General features: G+C 28.5%; 1 protein-coding gene across 3 annotated transcripts in view; it reads right to left on the reverse strand.

The window, feature by feature from the left end:
• Positions 1-1199: 1199 nt before the first annotated feature.
• LOC142325582 (uncharacterized) overlaps positions 1200-17139 on the reverse strand; it is a 105578-nt gene continuing 89638 nt past the window's right edge. For all 3 annotated transcript variants that reach the window (XM_075367501.1, XM_075367503.1, XM_075367502.1), the window contains exons 2-6: positions 14129-14241; positions 8196-8294; positions 7110-7204; positions 4428-4540; positions 1200-2286 (exon numbers count right to left, since the gene is read on the reverse strand). In XM_075367501.1, the coding sequence (XP_075223616.1) occupies positions 1247-2286; positions 4428-4540; positions 7110-7204; positions 8196-8294; positions 14129-14224 (1443 nt within the window). In that variant the 5' untranslated portion in view covers positions 14225-14241 and the 3' untranslated portion in view covers positions 1200-1246. The remainder of the gene's footprint in view (positions 2287-4427; positions 4541-7109; positions 7205-8195; positions 8295-14128; positions 14242-17139) is intronic.

A 17139-nucleotide genomic window follows, 5' to 3' on the forward strand; every position in this document is an offset into this window, starting at 1 on the left:
ATGAGGTACAGGGCATATTGCCAAATAACAACTTGGAAAAACAATTTCTTTCTTATTTTTTAGATTGAACTCTTGTACATTACAACAAAAGTAGCAGTCATTACTGTGATTTTGTGGTTCTCTCCAGTTCATTGGTTCTCCAAACCGTAAAGACTTTTTCTTATCTTTTGTCTATTTGCATAGCTTTTCCACACAAATAAAACAAACAGTATGAGGGGCCCATGTTTTATCTTGGTCGCTAAATTTTACCCCAAAATAGGCGTAGTACACTATTTTTAACAAAGTATGTAATACTTCTTTGCTGTTTCTTCACCACAAACTCCCCACAAATTTAACAGATAGTATAGGTGAATTAATACAACTCCTTAAAGTCATTTTGAAATAAAATAACTTCAAAAGATGAAATAAAATCTAAACACTATAGAAAGTCTAGAAAACTATTTAACACTAGCAAAACCTTTCCACACAATGTTCTAACTGCAACTGATTTATTTTTATTTCACTAGAATGAAGGGGAGTAAGAATTAGTAAGTCATCACCTTAGCTAATAGCTTGACAAAAATGACTCATGAAGTCACTCTAATTAAAAAATCTAATTAAAATCTTGTTAGTCACTCATCTTATAGTATCAAACCAAAATTATGAACACTACTTGTATTCATTCCACATAACCAAACTAATAGTAAAGTATCAAAAAAATGAACATAGGCCTAATTTTTTATTCAATGTTTTATAAATAAAATATATTGATTATCAATTTTAAGAATATTAAAGAAATTTATTTAGTGAAAAAATAGTACATGATGGAATTTTTTGACTATTTTTCCTGAAACCAGCACACAAAAATCAATAAGAATCAATAATTAGTTCTAAAAAAACTTTTTATTATATATATAAAAAATAAGCTTTTATTTTTTTATAAATTATTGATTGTTATCTTATGGATTTATTATTGCTTAGAACAAAGAAATTGAAGTGCATGGCCAATTTTTTTTTTGTTGATAGTCATATCATTCATTTCATATCACATTTTTCCGTTTTTAATAAAACTAGTATAATGACCTTTACGAATCAAAAATCCATGATATTGCACTTATTACTAATTATTTGAGTTTTATACCCATGTTTACAATTATTCAAAGATTTGTTATTTTTAAGTCTGTGGTAGGAAAACTAAATAAGAACAAAACAAATATTAAAAAATAAAAAAAAACAATTATATTTAAACAAATTTTTAGAGTAATAATTAACGAATTACAACACATGGAGTACAACTGGTTTTATTCATTATAAATGCAGGATGGCATCTCACACATGTTTCAGACACTGAATTAAGAAATAACATAGGATGAAATTGTTGTTCCACATGTCGAGGAATGTTTATTGTTATTGGTGTTGCAGTTTCTGCAGGTATTATTTGTGAATCACTATCCGGTATAAAAAATACTTGTCTTGGGTCCTGGAACTGAAGTTCTAAAACATTACTTTCCATTTGATCAGCATCTTCTAATGGCGCTTCAAGGTTTAAACTTGGACCTTCAACTGGAGGTTCTAGATTATCAACAATTAAATTTACATCACTGAATACATTTGAATTAACAAATGGCGCTACATTTTGATTTTCTTCATTTCCATTTGCATTAGTAGTCTGTGAACTTTCAGGCGTGAACCTTTTCAAAAAAGTGTATTGTTTGAGAGAATAATCATCATTACTGTTATTTGAATTAAAATTTGGATTGAATCTTTTAATAAAGTTATTGTATGATCCATTTTGATTAACAGCAGTTAGGTTTAATTTTTGTTCAAAGGAACTAGCTGTGGCTGAATAATTTATTTTGTACTGATTTTGTTGTGGAACTGGAGTAGTACTAGAGTGTTTCAAAGATGGCACAAAATTTGTCGATTTTGTCTGAAATGGTTGAAAGACTTTAGGTGTAACTGCTGGTACAAATGTAGTTCGTGTTTGTTGTGTTTGGTGTATCCTAGGCGTGGTCACCGATACAAATCTATTTTGTGTTTGATATGTTTGGGGTGCTTTAGTTGTACTAGATGGTACAAAAGAATGGAAATGTTGGTTAGATATATGGTAATATGATTTTGGATTTGTATGTCCAGCAGTTTGCGGAGGTGTAAATTGATTTCTGGTTGGACTGTTATGTACACCAGAATACTGCTGAGAACTAACAGTTCTTGTATTTTGAAAAAAATTGTTTGTTACTACTCCTCCATTTCCACTATGAAGACTTTGTAAATCATCTGGATTTTTTAAAGTGCCAATTCCTTTTCCTGAAAAAAAGAAAAAATGTCCTTGAATAAAATATTTGTTACTAAATATATCTAATTTCTAAGAAATACTTTACATTTTTGGATATTAATCTGCCTCCCTCAGGTATGTAATTATTTGAATTCAAATGCAGAACACTAATAAAATGAAAAAAAACGATTTAAATTATTTGGATTGAGGATAAAGTTTGTTTGTATTCTCCTGGTAATACTTTGTATGCGATGGGATCAGAAAGGAAATGTTCACTATCAGCTTTTGCTGCCTGATCAAACTATTAATTATAATCTCTACTGTCAACAAATGGAAACATTATGCCAAGCAGTCAAGAAAAAGTGACCAAAAATGATCATTAAGCAACGCCAGATCCCTCACATGTTTAGTAAGTTGTTGAAAATTGAAAGAGATTGGCCAGGAAATTTTGATGCATCCACCCTATAGTCCGGACCTTGTACCGTCAGACTACTGTTTTGATCTCTACAGAACTCTCTTAAAGATAAAGATGGACTCAAAAAGGCCTGCGAAAATCACTTATCACCGTTTTTATTTTAGGAAACATGAAAGTTCTCGGGTGAAAACACGGAATTTCTTTTATGAGTTTACCTCAAAGTGGCAAAAGGTTGTCAATCAAAACAGCATCTATTTCATGTAATAGTTCATTTAAAATATAAAAAAAGCTTGTTTTATTTTTGCATTAAAATACATAAAAACATTTTCTCCAACCGATTATTACGCCAATGTAAGAAATGTTTTTAAACAAGTGCTGTTGTTCCACTATATAAAAACCAATTTATTATGAATAATGATATTAAAAGCATGTATTGTTGGCTCGAGTGTAAAATAGTGACATTTTTAAAATCTAGAAAAAAGTTTCCTGAACTTTCTTGACAATCTTCTACATTTTAAAAATTAGCCTTTCTCCTAGTGATAAAATTGAAAATTATGACTACCCTAATTATCTTACTTATTTTTTTATGTATATTTTTATTTTCTTAACTAAAGAAAATAGAAAAGGTAAATATATGTGCAAGTTACACGCCAGAACTGTGTTATCATGTTGCCTATAATAATTCTCAAAAATGACATGAGGACTCTCAAAAGTGAAGTAACCATTTCAAAAAATATCAAATATATTGTGCCAGGTTTCTCAGGAAACTGAAGTGTGAAGAGGTTTCCTACCTTCTTCACTGAGCAGAATATAATGTTGCATATCAGAATGCTAATGCAATTGAAATAGTGATGATATTCAGCCCGGCAAATCACACTTTCACAATGTTCACCAGATAGCCTGGTTGCATATGAACATCATTACTTTTAGAGAAACTAATTCTGATTATTGCCTTTTGTACCTCAGATGCTTTCCGCGTATCACTAATATAAGAAAGATTATATCAGATAGCATAACTCAACAAATAAATGTACCGGTACTCCTTTCTATGAGGAATGATACATTATATACACTTTCCATTCAGTAGGGAATTAAAAAGATTGTACAATATAACTAGTATCATACATTCCTTTCTTATATACTTCTACAACTTACCAACAATTTTGGGAAACTACTAGGGTTAATTTAAAAAGTAGCTATTAATAAATAATGTAATTTTAAGAATTTCATGTAAAAATAGCATTTCTAAAAAAAAATATGAAAACTTAAACGCTGGTCAAACTTGTAGTTGGAGGTCAAATAGTAATCCCAATTAATTTATTAATTAAATTACAAAGAATTTTGAACTCAGCCAGTAGAATGTAGCGAAAGTTTATAACTTTTTGCAAGTTGTTTTTTTTCTTTTTACTTTACTGCCTTCGTTCTTATTGGTCGAAATAGCATGATTCAAACTTCAAGAAATGAGAAGGGTACAAATGAAAACGTGGAAGGATGTTCATGTATTGGTTCAGGTGAGAGGAATAGAATTTAAGAATACAGCATATTGTGAATAATAGACGACAGTCATTCATTCTGTAGTGAATGAAAGCTAACCACTGAAGTTAATCATCATCTAATGGGTAAAAGCAAGCTGAATATTTTAAGCATACATAATATTCATTTCTATATTAAACCATTTATATGGAATAATAATACTTATTTAATAACGTATCAGAGATGATAACAAATAACAACAATTATGCTATTGCTTATTCATACCATTACTGAAATCAGGTCTTATGTATGTTTCTTCTACAAATGGTTTATCTCGCTGGCCAATCAGTAGATTTGCACTATAATGCTGTTCTGATCGACTGCAGTTTACTTGATACCTGTAAAAAATTAAGCAGTAAAAATTATCAGTGACTAAAGCGTTTCGCAGTAGCTGTTGGAAGATTTTTTTTTGTTTATTTTTATTATATACAAGACCAAATAAAAGTATTTTTCTATATCAAAATATTGAATTCTTCATTATCACATTAAAAATAACTTATGCTAAATATCAAAAGATGTACAAGTATATTGTTAAAAATTATAAATGTATAACTCCACCCATAAATTAATTATAAAATAATTTACCTTTAATGTTACAAAATATATTGTCGCGTGTTTGCAGCTTGATCAGGATGGTGTGAGATTGACAGTTGAAAATGTCAATAATTACAATTTATTAGTTTATAAACATAAGTAAAACAAGACAAATCAATAGTAATAATAATCACAACCACAAATGTAATCAGAATATTAATGAAAACAGCAAATAATGGTAATAATAATAACAATAATAAACAGTGAATACCTACAAAACAACTTAAAGTAATCGTCAGGATTTACTTACAGGAAGTTAAATGTAATTCAGTCCCATTAACAAAAGATACTAGCAGTCATGCTAATCACTAGTCTTGTGTTAGCAACAACAGTACAATAGATAAGACAAGCATAAAGTTCTTTTACTGCAAATACTTCACAAATAAAACTAAATTTGTGAATGAAAATAGTACATTATCTCTTTCACTTATAGTCTTAACAGTAACTCACGAAACCACTTTTTGTTTTCGTGTATTGGAACTACTTGTAACATCATGTTAATCACATCAAACTTAATTTACTAGAAATTCGCTTCTTCATTGACTTCCTCACAGAAAACTCTCGCTGAGTGACATCTTAAAGAACTCTCCTTGCAAACTCACATCATAACATCTCGTTTAGACTGATTCTCAACCGGTCTTCCCTGGAGTATTTATACTCCTTTCTTCTTTACCTGTCAGACTGGATCCAACTCGAAGCATGAGAATGATCGTCCACCCTCACAATTTCCCATTAAATTCCAAACCTGGGTCTGGTAACTCTTCTCACAGAAGGATATCTGTTTGTGTCAGTGGGCAATATTACAAAAGATAATTGTTAAAAGACTGTTACTTTCACTAAAAGGGTTTCTTTTAGCCCCTTTCTGGATTTCTTCCACTATTATATTTTCTACTGCTTTCTTCTTAATTGTTAGGAATCTAACAGGTCCATTATACTGGTCTTGTTACAATATCTTCAATTGTGTATCAAATATTTTTCACAAATCAGTGAATATACAAATTAATTGCTGTAAAACCCACTTCAGTGTACTATTAAGGTAATAACAATGATATTAAAATATACAGAATAATACAATACTACACTTTTCATATAAAACATAGTTACTGTGAAGAAAGCTGTTCTAACTTAAATATAAAATTAAGAAAACAAAGTTATATCTGTATACCAACCAAGTTGTCATTTTAAAAATTCTATTCTCAGTTACAGTCTGTTCAGAAGTAAATATACAAAAATATTGCACATTATTTATTGTTTGATGGATGTGCAACTAAAAAGTTCCTATAAATAATATATTGGTAATACATACATAAAGCATTAATTTACATTTTTGTTTGTGTTTATATTGTTTTTCAAATTCTTTTAATTTCAAATAAAATTAATACAACAATCATGCATGCATATGAGTGTGCACTCACAAATACAAAACCAAAGAAAATAAAGTAAAATATGAGTAAAACTAGTAAAACTAATTGGTATATCACCAAGATCACAAATAATATAAGAAAGTTGATACCATCTCTGACAAAGAAAACCATTAGTCTGACAGAATATCTTCCATGAGAAGGAAATATGAAATTAGACTCGACAATAAATATAATAGTAAAGGTAAATAAAGCAATTATTAAGTTATCATAAGTGCATAAAAACAGAGTGTAGCATAAAAAATTCTAGTGCAGTTCTTTGCAAGAAGATTGATTTTTCGTTTCCGATGCCTTCACTATTTTGCAGTCAGAAACACACTGATTTCAGAGTAAAATGGACTACATATGATGAAAGGAAGGACACATCATCATCAAATTTTTACATTCACAACTACAGATACACTACTGCAGGATGTCTAAATTTCATTGAAATTGATCCAGTAGTTTTGAAGATTTTTGGGTCACTAAATTTTATACACGTTCAAGCTGAAAAGTTTTATTTACATGAAATTTTATACATGAATTGTAGTTTCATAATTCTCATACATTAAAACCTACAGAAAATTCAATTTCACCCCCTGAATCCCAAACGTGTGACCAAAAAGTTGCTAAAAATAAATTTATTGTAACAGTTAGAGATAAAAATATCAGAATTAATTAGAAAAATTTTATAACAATACAAATAATTTTAAACAATTTTAATAGCAGTAGATGTAAAATTAAGCTCATGATAAACTAAAAATAAAAGCTTAGCTTGTTAGAACATTTTCAAGAAGAAATTGTCAGTTAATGTGATCTTGTGATCATTATTTATTTTTTATCCTTTTTTTTTGTGAAGATGTTTTAAAGATAATTCTTTATAAATAACATTCATCATAAATAAAATACTAACCAGTGTGCACAGATAAGCATTCGCTGTTGAAACAGTGTTGTGTTTGGACATTTGTAACTGAACTGTGTTCCTCCATCAGTGCACATGTGATAAACCTAAAAATTATATTAATTAATATAAAATAATTTTTAATGAATTATATTTTATATTATTGTAAGATCGGTTTTCCAAGATCTATGACAATTATATATAAAAATACAAAATAAAGAATGATCATTTATAAAAGAATAAAGGTATAAAATTAATAATATAAAAAGTAAATAATAAATAAATCATAATAATAAATTGATTACAGTTAAAAATAATTTTAAATAAAATTACGATATTATAAATAGATTGTTCAACAGTAAAATGCAACAAGTTATGAAAATATAATACATAGCTAAACTGAAATAGTTGACAATGATAGTTGCTTCATAATTAAATTGTGAAGGAACCATTAACAATTGTAGCTATTTAAAAGACTGTTTACAGATTCACATTTCATTTACTGTGTATCTACGGTTTTCTGCAGCCTAAAAATTGTTTTGAAATGATGTTTTGGTGATGAAATGAACAAAATCTTAAAACTAAATTTAACCAATAACTAATTTTAATTGGAAATTTAAAGTTTAAATTATTTCTTTTGGGAAATGAGCAAAATGCACTGACATCTAAGAAATCCACTGATCTAAGAAACATTAAACTGATGAACTGCCTACCTTACAATTGCTGTCAACCTCTGTAAGTATGTACATTCTGAATTCTATTATGATTTATACTGTAATTTGTATAAAAAAACCTAATTTTGCAACTTTTTATCTTCTGAAAATCTTTATAAATGATAAATTTTGTTGTTTCTTAAAACAACAATTCTCAAATTAATTAAATATTTTTATTTGTGAATTTTAAAACGAAACTAGCAATTGAACACTAAATGCATTTGATACAGAAAAGTGACAAGGATAGATCATTTTTCAAATTAATCAAACATTTAAATAAGTTGTGAATCTCTGATGTTATAATACATTAAAAAAAATAAATACTTCTTTGTTTTACAAAAAAGTTTTATACTTAGAAAGTATTCACTGAAAAACGTGTTTATACCTGACAATCTGTTTCTACATCAGCATAATATCCTGGGGTTCTGTTAACACATGAAAAACTTGTTACAGGAACATCATCCACTGAAATCACTCTTTCCCTCTGTAAAAAAAAATACAGTTGATAATTTGAAAATATATTTTTTCATAATTTTATTACAGATACATTAAGGGCCACCCATAAATTAGATCAAATTATTATTTTTTTTAACTCCTTTTTTTACTAAAATAAAGGTATTCAAAATGAACTGATATCTTTTATTTACCGCCATTTTTTTTCCGTCAAAACCAGAGTAGAGATTTTTGTATGTTGTTATCAGTCAACATTGAGGTTAAATTATGGAAAAGTACACACCTGAACAAAGCGCAGAAATTGGCAAAAATAACAATATAACGAGTTTGTATAGTTGCCCCAGAGAATCTACGAGCTTGTGACGTCACGTGCTGACATCTCATATCATTTTCCTAATCATTATTTTTGCGCGTAATTATTATTTTTGTTTCATTTTTCGGCTTACAAACAACACAGGCGCCCAAACAATACATTTATGTTGTTGTGTGTTCAATTTAACCACTTGAGTTAATTGCATGTATAAAAATGCTTAATGCTCAATCTTAAAACAATAAAAATTCCTTAACCAATGACTAATACCCTGATAGTATTATGTACAGGCCTATAAAAATTTATACATGCATTTAGAAATGACGTCATGATTATATTTAGATCTGTCATTCGTAGTACATAATGTGTGTATAAATAAATAAACTTTAGCCAGTTTATATCGTGTTCAGTGAAGGATAGCGTTTTTGTGCGGTCATATTATTTTATAATTTTCCATTGTTTTTCGCAAATCTTTTGTAATATATTATTTTTTGTTTTATTTTTGTTCATGTGTTATTAGTGAGACTTGTTACTGCAGAAAATTCTGCAGTAACATGCCAACTGCCAACATGCCAACATGCAGTAACATAAAAAAAAACTTAAGAGAAGCAGTTGAAACCCACCGGGTTGATCTAGTGGTGAACGTGTCTTCCCAAATCAGCTGAACTGGAAGTCGAGTGTTCTAGCGTTCAAGTACTGGTAAAGGCAGTTATTTTTGTACGGATTTGAATATTAGATAGTGGATACCGTTGTTCTTTGGTGGTTGGGTTTTAATTAACCACACATCTCAGGAATAGTCAAACTTCCCTATGGAGAGGTGTTTTGACCATCTAGAAGAGGAGGTTAAAATGTCTCAATGAGGCACGGAAGACCCCGATGGGGGGCCCCAGAATGGGGCTAAGCTAGGGTGGGGCAGTCTGCTGCCACATCACTATGGGTGTAATCAGAAGGTAATGCTAAAAAGTGATGCTGGTTAGTGCTGGAGTGGTTAGCAAGTTAGAAAAAAAGGAATAGTTGAACTGCGACTTTACAAGACTACACTTCATTTACACTCATATATATCATGCTCATTCATCCTATGAAGTAAAAACTGAACTGTAATTCCTGGAAATGAAACAGGAAAAAAATGAGAAATTACCAATAATATTTATGATTTTATGAAAAAAGAAGTTCTAAAAGTAGGTAAATTAACTGACAACAAAAACATAATTGGCATTCAAAAATGTGAAGAAAGAACTGCTAATGCTTGTGGGATATCAAGAACACAGGTTCAAAAACTCAGAAGAGAAAAAAATATGATTCTTCAATCAAAATCGCAATCGTGTTCTTTGAGCATGCCGAAAAAGTATAAATGACATCTGAAACCTGTCAGTAGACTGGACAGTTTTGATATACGTGTAGTTAAAAGAATAATTAATGAATTTCATTGTATGACAAATGAATTACCTACTTTAAAAAATAAGGCAAGAACTTCAATCATCTATTGATTTTAAAGGCACAATCAACTTAGCTGTTATTTTGAAAGATTTAGGTTTCAAATGGCGTAAAACTGAAAACAACAGAAAACGTTTTACTGAGAAATCCAATATCAAGTGGAAGAGAATTGAATATTTGCAGGCAATGGCTAAGTACAGACAAAGTAATGCTACAATTGTTTATTTGGATGAAATGTATGTTTTAAGTTTGCATTGTCTGACAGAGTCGTGGTCTGATGCTATTCTTCAGGGATTTCATGTGCCGATTAATAATGGTGACCGTTTAATAGTATTCATACTGAAGGAGAAATTGAATGAAAAACCAGTTCCAAATCTTCCACCAATGTAAGTAGTAGTTGTTGATAACGCTCCTTATCACAATACAGGGCTTTATCAGTATAAAGCGCCAAATTCTAATTCTAGAAGAAAAGAAATGACCGATTGGCTGGAGAAATCCCATATTCCATATAGTTCAAAAATGCTGAAATCACAGTTGTATGAATTAGTAAAGTTACATAAAACTAAAGTACAAAAATATCACTTGGATGAACTTTTGAAAAAACATGGGCATCGTTTTCTTAGACTCCCACAGTACGAAAAGCGTACCTCTGCTAGTATGAGAAACTGGAACCACTGATAGATGAAACAACAGAATGTAATATTATATGTAGACTCTGATACTGAAAGTGAAAATGAAAGTGACAGTGATAGCAGTTCGTTTAGCGAGGATGGTGAACTTGCTAGAAGTTTGAATTAGATGCATGAAGAAAATTCAAGTAAGCTTTTGTTTATTATTAAAAATTAATAATTTAGTACAAATATAGGCTATAAAAGAATTAATTATGTATTGTTTATAATTAGTAAATGTAAATATGATGGTTATTACCGCATACAATATGATAATAAGTAATATTTCGATTTGATATGCGGAGTTGATGTTTTCAGGCAAAGTAGTAATACTCAGTCTGCTTGTGATGTCACAAGCTCGTACACTGGCTGGGCCAAGTATAATGTTAAAATGTTTTTGGTAATGTTCAAAGTTTTTGAAAAAAAATCATCTTTATCAATGAGGCATATTTACTTCTTACCGGCTTTGTCAATAAACAAAATTGTCAAATTTAGGGATCAGAAAACCCAAAAAAGATTGAAGTTTTTACTAAGCCTCCTTGAAGGGTAGGGAATTGACTGGACCTTACTTATTCGAAAATGAAAATGGAGATGCCGTAATCACCATGGAGTTTGATATTATGAGATAATTTAAAACTTTTAATGACCTAAAATTAATGATATGGATTTAAAACACATGGTTTAAACAAGATGGTGCTAATTTCACACTGTCAATGAAATCATGCAGTTACGTATAAAAAATTTAATGGAACAAGGAGATGTGAACTGGCTATCAAGATCACGTGACTTGACACTGTTGGACGCTTTTCTTTGGGATTATCTTAAGGATAGACTGTACATTAATAAACCAAAAACAAGTGAGGATCTCAAAGAAGAAATTTGACTCAACATTGTTGACATGTTCCAGCAACTACGTCAACATGTTTTGGAAAATTTTATCACAAATGTAAACATGTGCAGCTAAGGCCAGGGTAGTCGTTTGTTAGATGTTCTGTATTGCTTATAACCTCCATGTCATTACTTTCTAACAAAGCAAAATTATTATCAACTATCAAATAAAAATTATGTCTTATTAAAAAAATTAAAATGTCAGCTCATTTTGGAACACCCTTCATTATCCACTGGAAGAGAGAAAAACAACTCTCTTCCAATAAATTATGTTACATTTACAACCCTTCCCTACCATTAAAATTTCATTTATCTAATAAAGATTAATTAAGATAATATTTATATTTTATCTGTATACTTAATTTAAGAATATTTTATTTAAGTATGAACTGAATCACAATAAAACGTTTTTTATGTAGTGTATTATAGAATAATCGCACATTAAAAAGAGTAATAATGAATATTTAAGTGTTCGTTACACTTAAATATAAAGTAATTAAAAGTAAAATTTATGACTTTTTATTTATGTATTATGTTTTTTTAAAAAATTCACAGTATCAATAAAAATGAATTTAATGCTTTCAATAGTATTTAAATAATAAATTTCCATTTTATCATTTGTTAATTAAATGTTTCATAATTTGCACAATTGTAATAAATATAAATATAAAGCTGTTTCTCCACCCTTGTATATTATTCATATTCTTGGTCATTTTTTTTCCACAGCAATAAAATATATTACAAAAAATGAGAAGTTTCTGAGCTTGAATCAAATTTTTAATTTATACTAAAACTAGTAAAAGATTTGCTTACATCTCTCTTAATTTTTACATTTGTGTAAATATTTTGTAGTATAAACCATCAGTTTACACTTATACAGTACATATTTATACAGTCCTACTGGTATTTTACATCCTTATACAAGTTAGAGTAAAAATATACTCAATGTAAAAACATATGAGTACATTGATGTATCTTCTAATACGATAAATTTAATACAATATTGTATGTATAATGAAATAAATATAGTAGGATTCATTTAAACACTTTTGAAAGTAATTTATAGAAAAAAAGTTATTCTTAAATAACAGATCTGTATTCATTCTGAAGGAATGATAACTAGACTAATGAATCACAGAGTAATTTCTTGTACGATAATTTATGGTTGAATTAATTTTTTTAACAAATGGATAAAATGATAGTTTTGGGAGACAAATATTCTGAACAAAGATTATTTTTTTTATGAGAGAAAATGTCTAAAATAGTTATCTTAGTCACCTTATTCATCAATAGAAAATTTGTTTAATCAGTAATGGTTAAAATAATAAACTGGTTAAAGAAATCATAACCATGTGTTGAGAAGGTAACCTTAGATATTCTATATTTAGTTAATAACAAAATATATTAAGCAGTCTGTTTCAAAGTCTACAGCTAAATAAACCACCCTTTTCCAATTGAATGAAGAAGTTCATACAATTTTGTTCCCTGACATTGAGTGTAAATTAATTTGTTGCTTTCTTTCTGCTAGATGACCCATTTTATTTGTGTTATAATGCACGTAAATTAATTTTCAGTGGTAACGTGATTCTCTTATGACATACTCATGGTATCTAACAGTACAAATTATTCTATTCTTCACAAACAATTGTATAATTGTTTGACCATACTTTGTAATTGCTGACATGAATCAATTAATATATATATTTTCAAATATTTATACGAGGGTTATTTTTTTTCAAGGTTGATCGGTCACAAAATTAAAACCACAGTGAAAATAAAAAATTTTTTGTTTGTAACAAGTACTTATATAGTTATGCTATTTCTCTACATAGTCGCCACTCTGATTTAGACATTTGTCGTTCGAAAAAAGCTACAATTCAGAATAAGCAGAGAGGAATGTTGTCATCAGGCATTGTCTTTCTTTATGACAATGCTTGGCCGCACACTGCAGCTGTAACAAAGAAGCTTCTGCAGCGTTTTCGTTGGGAAGTGTTTGATCACCCATCATACAGCCCGGACTTGGCTCCATCTGATTTTTTCACCTCTTTGCTCACATGAAACGCTGGCTAGGAGGACAACATTTTGGCACAGACATTGAGCTGCTGACGTAGCTGAGTGTAGAAACATGGCTGAAAACACAGGCGGCTTGGTTCTATGAGAGGGTATTGGAAAGTTGGTACCACGTTACGACAAATGTCTAAATCAGAGTGGCGACTATGTAGAGAAATAGCATAACTATATAAGTACTTGTTACAAACAAAAAAATTGTTATTTTCACTGTGGTTTTAATTTCGTGACCGATCGGACCTTGAAAAAAATAACCCTCGTACTAATCATACTATAAAAATTTTATTTTATTGTGTAATGTTTATGTATAATTTTACATCCTATACATAATTTGTCACTAACTTATTAATTCAGTTTTATACTTTTACAAAAGAGTATATAGATAGATGCATCTTCATTAATTAAACTTTTCCACTATACTCTTTTATAAAATTATTAATGTAGATACAGTTTACTGAAACAAAATATGCATGTATATTATTTTATAACTTTACTTACTTGTCTGTGAAGCTGCTGGCCATAAGCAGGAATGGAGAAGAAGCCAACAACTAGCAATGGTATGGCCAAAAGTGCTTTCTGTCTCCAAGTAATCATCTTTATGATAGAATCTCCTAATTTAAACAAAAAAACAAAGAAAATGAAATAAAATATTTAATTAATTAAATTTCTTTTTTAATACACATTTATTAATTTGTTTCAATATTTTAGTTTAGAGTATTGTATAAATAAAAATGTATATACTGTCTTCAGTCAACCACACAATACAAATACATGCACATAAAGTAATTTTTTTTAAAAATTAATCCTGTTTTTGCCATATCACCTCAAAATTTAAAATTCTTACTCATTGTTGTGATCATATAGAGTGAACATTACTGTTTGCAGTCAGTAAGAACATTTTTTTTAAACCAGTTTAAAAATTTAAACAATTTTTTATTTTTTTATTTAAACAAGTTCACTTATTTAAACAATTTACTGATAAAACAGCCGCCAATTATTCAACTGAAAAAAATTAAAAGTACTTTTGAATCAATGTATTGAATCCTCAGAAAACTATTAGAAAATATAAAAACAAATGTAATAGTATTTATATAAACATTTAATATATTATATTAAATGTCTTTATACTGTTGTATTATAATTACATAATATTTTGTGTATTTGTTATGGAATACTTAAAATTTGTTACATGATAGCTACATTTTATAACTCGTTTGTTTTTTTTTTTGTATAGGCAATATAATGTTCTTTAAATTATGAGTTACACATTTTACTTGCTGCTCCTATACATAAATAATTACAGTCATTTACTTTTAATTGTCATCATCATATAGTTATCTTCTCTAAGGCAGGTCCATGCCCACATCAATCTCCATTTTCCTTTATTCCATGCTAAACCTTTAAGATCTTCATAGCATTCTTTTATTTTTATTTTCAACTGGCTCCCTCTCTGTTTTGTGACTTCCATTGATCCTTCTAGCACTGTTTTAATCTATCTTTCTCCTCCCAAAATATATGCAAACCAGTTTAGCTTTCCTATTCTAAATTGTTCTGATTAAACTTTTATTCTTATTAACTCTGCTCATTTCTTCTTCATTTTTCTCTTTGTCGCTTCATTTAATTTTTTCCAATCTCTTTCATGCCATTACTTCAAATCCAGCTTTTTTCCCCTCTTTTTCTTACTGCCGGTATTACACATCTATACAGAAATATAGTCCAAATATAACACCTTAAAAGCTAATTAAACTCTAACTCTTTCTCATTAAATAAGTATTTATTTCTATTAAATACTTCCTAAGCCATTGCTTTACTTGTTTTTATTTTTTTTTTTTACTTTTGAAATCTTCGTTAATGAAGTATCTAGGTAGAAATCTTTCTACGTAAGTATCCTTAGTGTTATATTTGTTCAGTTATTTTTTCTCATACAGATATTTGTTGGCTTATTATCTCCTATGTTTTAATTTTTGTAACATTAATTTTCATTCCTTTCACATTTAGGCTTACCATATTTTTTTGGGTCTAACCCAGGACATATTTTTGAAATTATTTAAAAGTCTTAACAGTTTACTGAAACATTAAAATTTATTTATTCAGTTGTATTTTTCACTAGATATGACTTTTTTCAGAAATGGTTTGTTTGTTTTTACATCATAAAATTCACAACAAGAAAGTTCTGAATTAATTTTTACATTTAGCAGATGTTTAACAGTAGATACTGAAAGTCTTTCTACAGACCAATTGTTCCCATAATTGAAAAAACTCTCTCAACTGGAGCAGATGTCCCAGGCAAAGACAACACAAACTCAACCATTTTAGAATTTGCAACATGAAATATCAGTTTTTTGAAACACCTTAAAAATTGATTTCCACTTCTCTTCAATAGTATCTGGTACTTTTTCAGAACTTGAACCACAACTTAGCCTTTTGTTTTAAATTACCTGGTTGAACAATATATATTCATGAAATAGGTAATCAATGCTTATGGAATCTTTTCTAATTTTATTAACAACTTATGCATTCTCTTCATTTCTTTTTCAGTTTTACTGGATTTTCAAGATTATAAATATATAGGATCATGAAAATACGACAGTTAGTTAAGAACTTATGTTTTATCGATTTAAAAAAAAAAAATTAATACTCTTCTGAAGCAATCATGTGTAGAATTTTCTTAATTTTAATAAACATAAAGTTTTTTTTTTTAATAATTTTTAAAATATTTTTACTACAAAAATGTAAAAAACTCCTTTATTCTCTTTAAAATCTCAATCCTGTTTATCAGTCAATCAATTAACATTTAATTTACATCTTTGTGTTTAAAAATATTAATTCAAGAAAGTTAATGAACAATAAATATAAATTTTACGCTTTTTATTGAATCTGTAAAACAAAATCACACTGCTCAGCAGTATTATCGTCTGAGCTTACAATTACTACAAGGTAGTTTTGCCTTTTTTTTTTTAAGAAGTACTTTATTCTTTTCTTTCTTTTTTGTTAACAAAAATAATTTTTGTTTTTACAAATAATTATGTAAATAACCCAACCTAGTTATCTTCAAAAATAACTCTTAATAATCACGTATGCCTATTAAAATGTTATACCAATTAATCATTAATTTTAATAATAAAAATACATGACAAGAAATATTTTATTAAAGTTGTAATTCATGTTAATTACATATGTTTTTTCCTAAAAAAAAACTAGTTTATAAAAAATAAAACGATTTATATTTAAAATTCATAAACTTAGAAATATTTTATAATTAAAATATGCTGTATTACAATAATAATAATAATAATAATACCATTTGATGAAAGTAAACAGATTAATAACGACTAAATACAATATTATTATTAATACAATTGGCAGACTTATCACGCCAATACCTCTTCGCCAGGTCAAGGTATTCGAGACCAGGAAGAAGGTACGGAGGCGTCTATCCGTCCTTGCATAGTATCGATATACTCGTACTGTATAACATTTCTTTACAGTCATGGCCTCGGTTATGTATT

This window comes from Lycorma delicatula, chromosome 5 (genome assembly GCF_047948215.1).
Source record: "Lycorma delicatula isolate Av1 chromosome 5, ASM4794821v1, whole genome shotgun sequence".
Classification (NCBI taxonomy): Eukaryota; Metazoa; Arthropoda; class Insecta; order Hemiptera; family Fulgoridae; genus Lycorma; species Lycorma delicatula.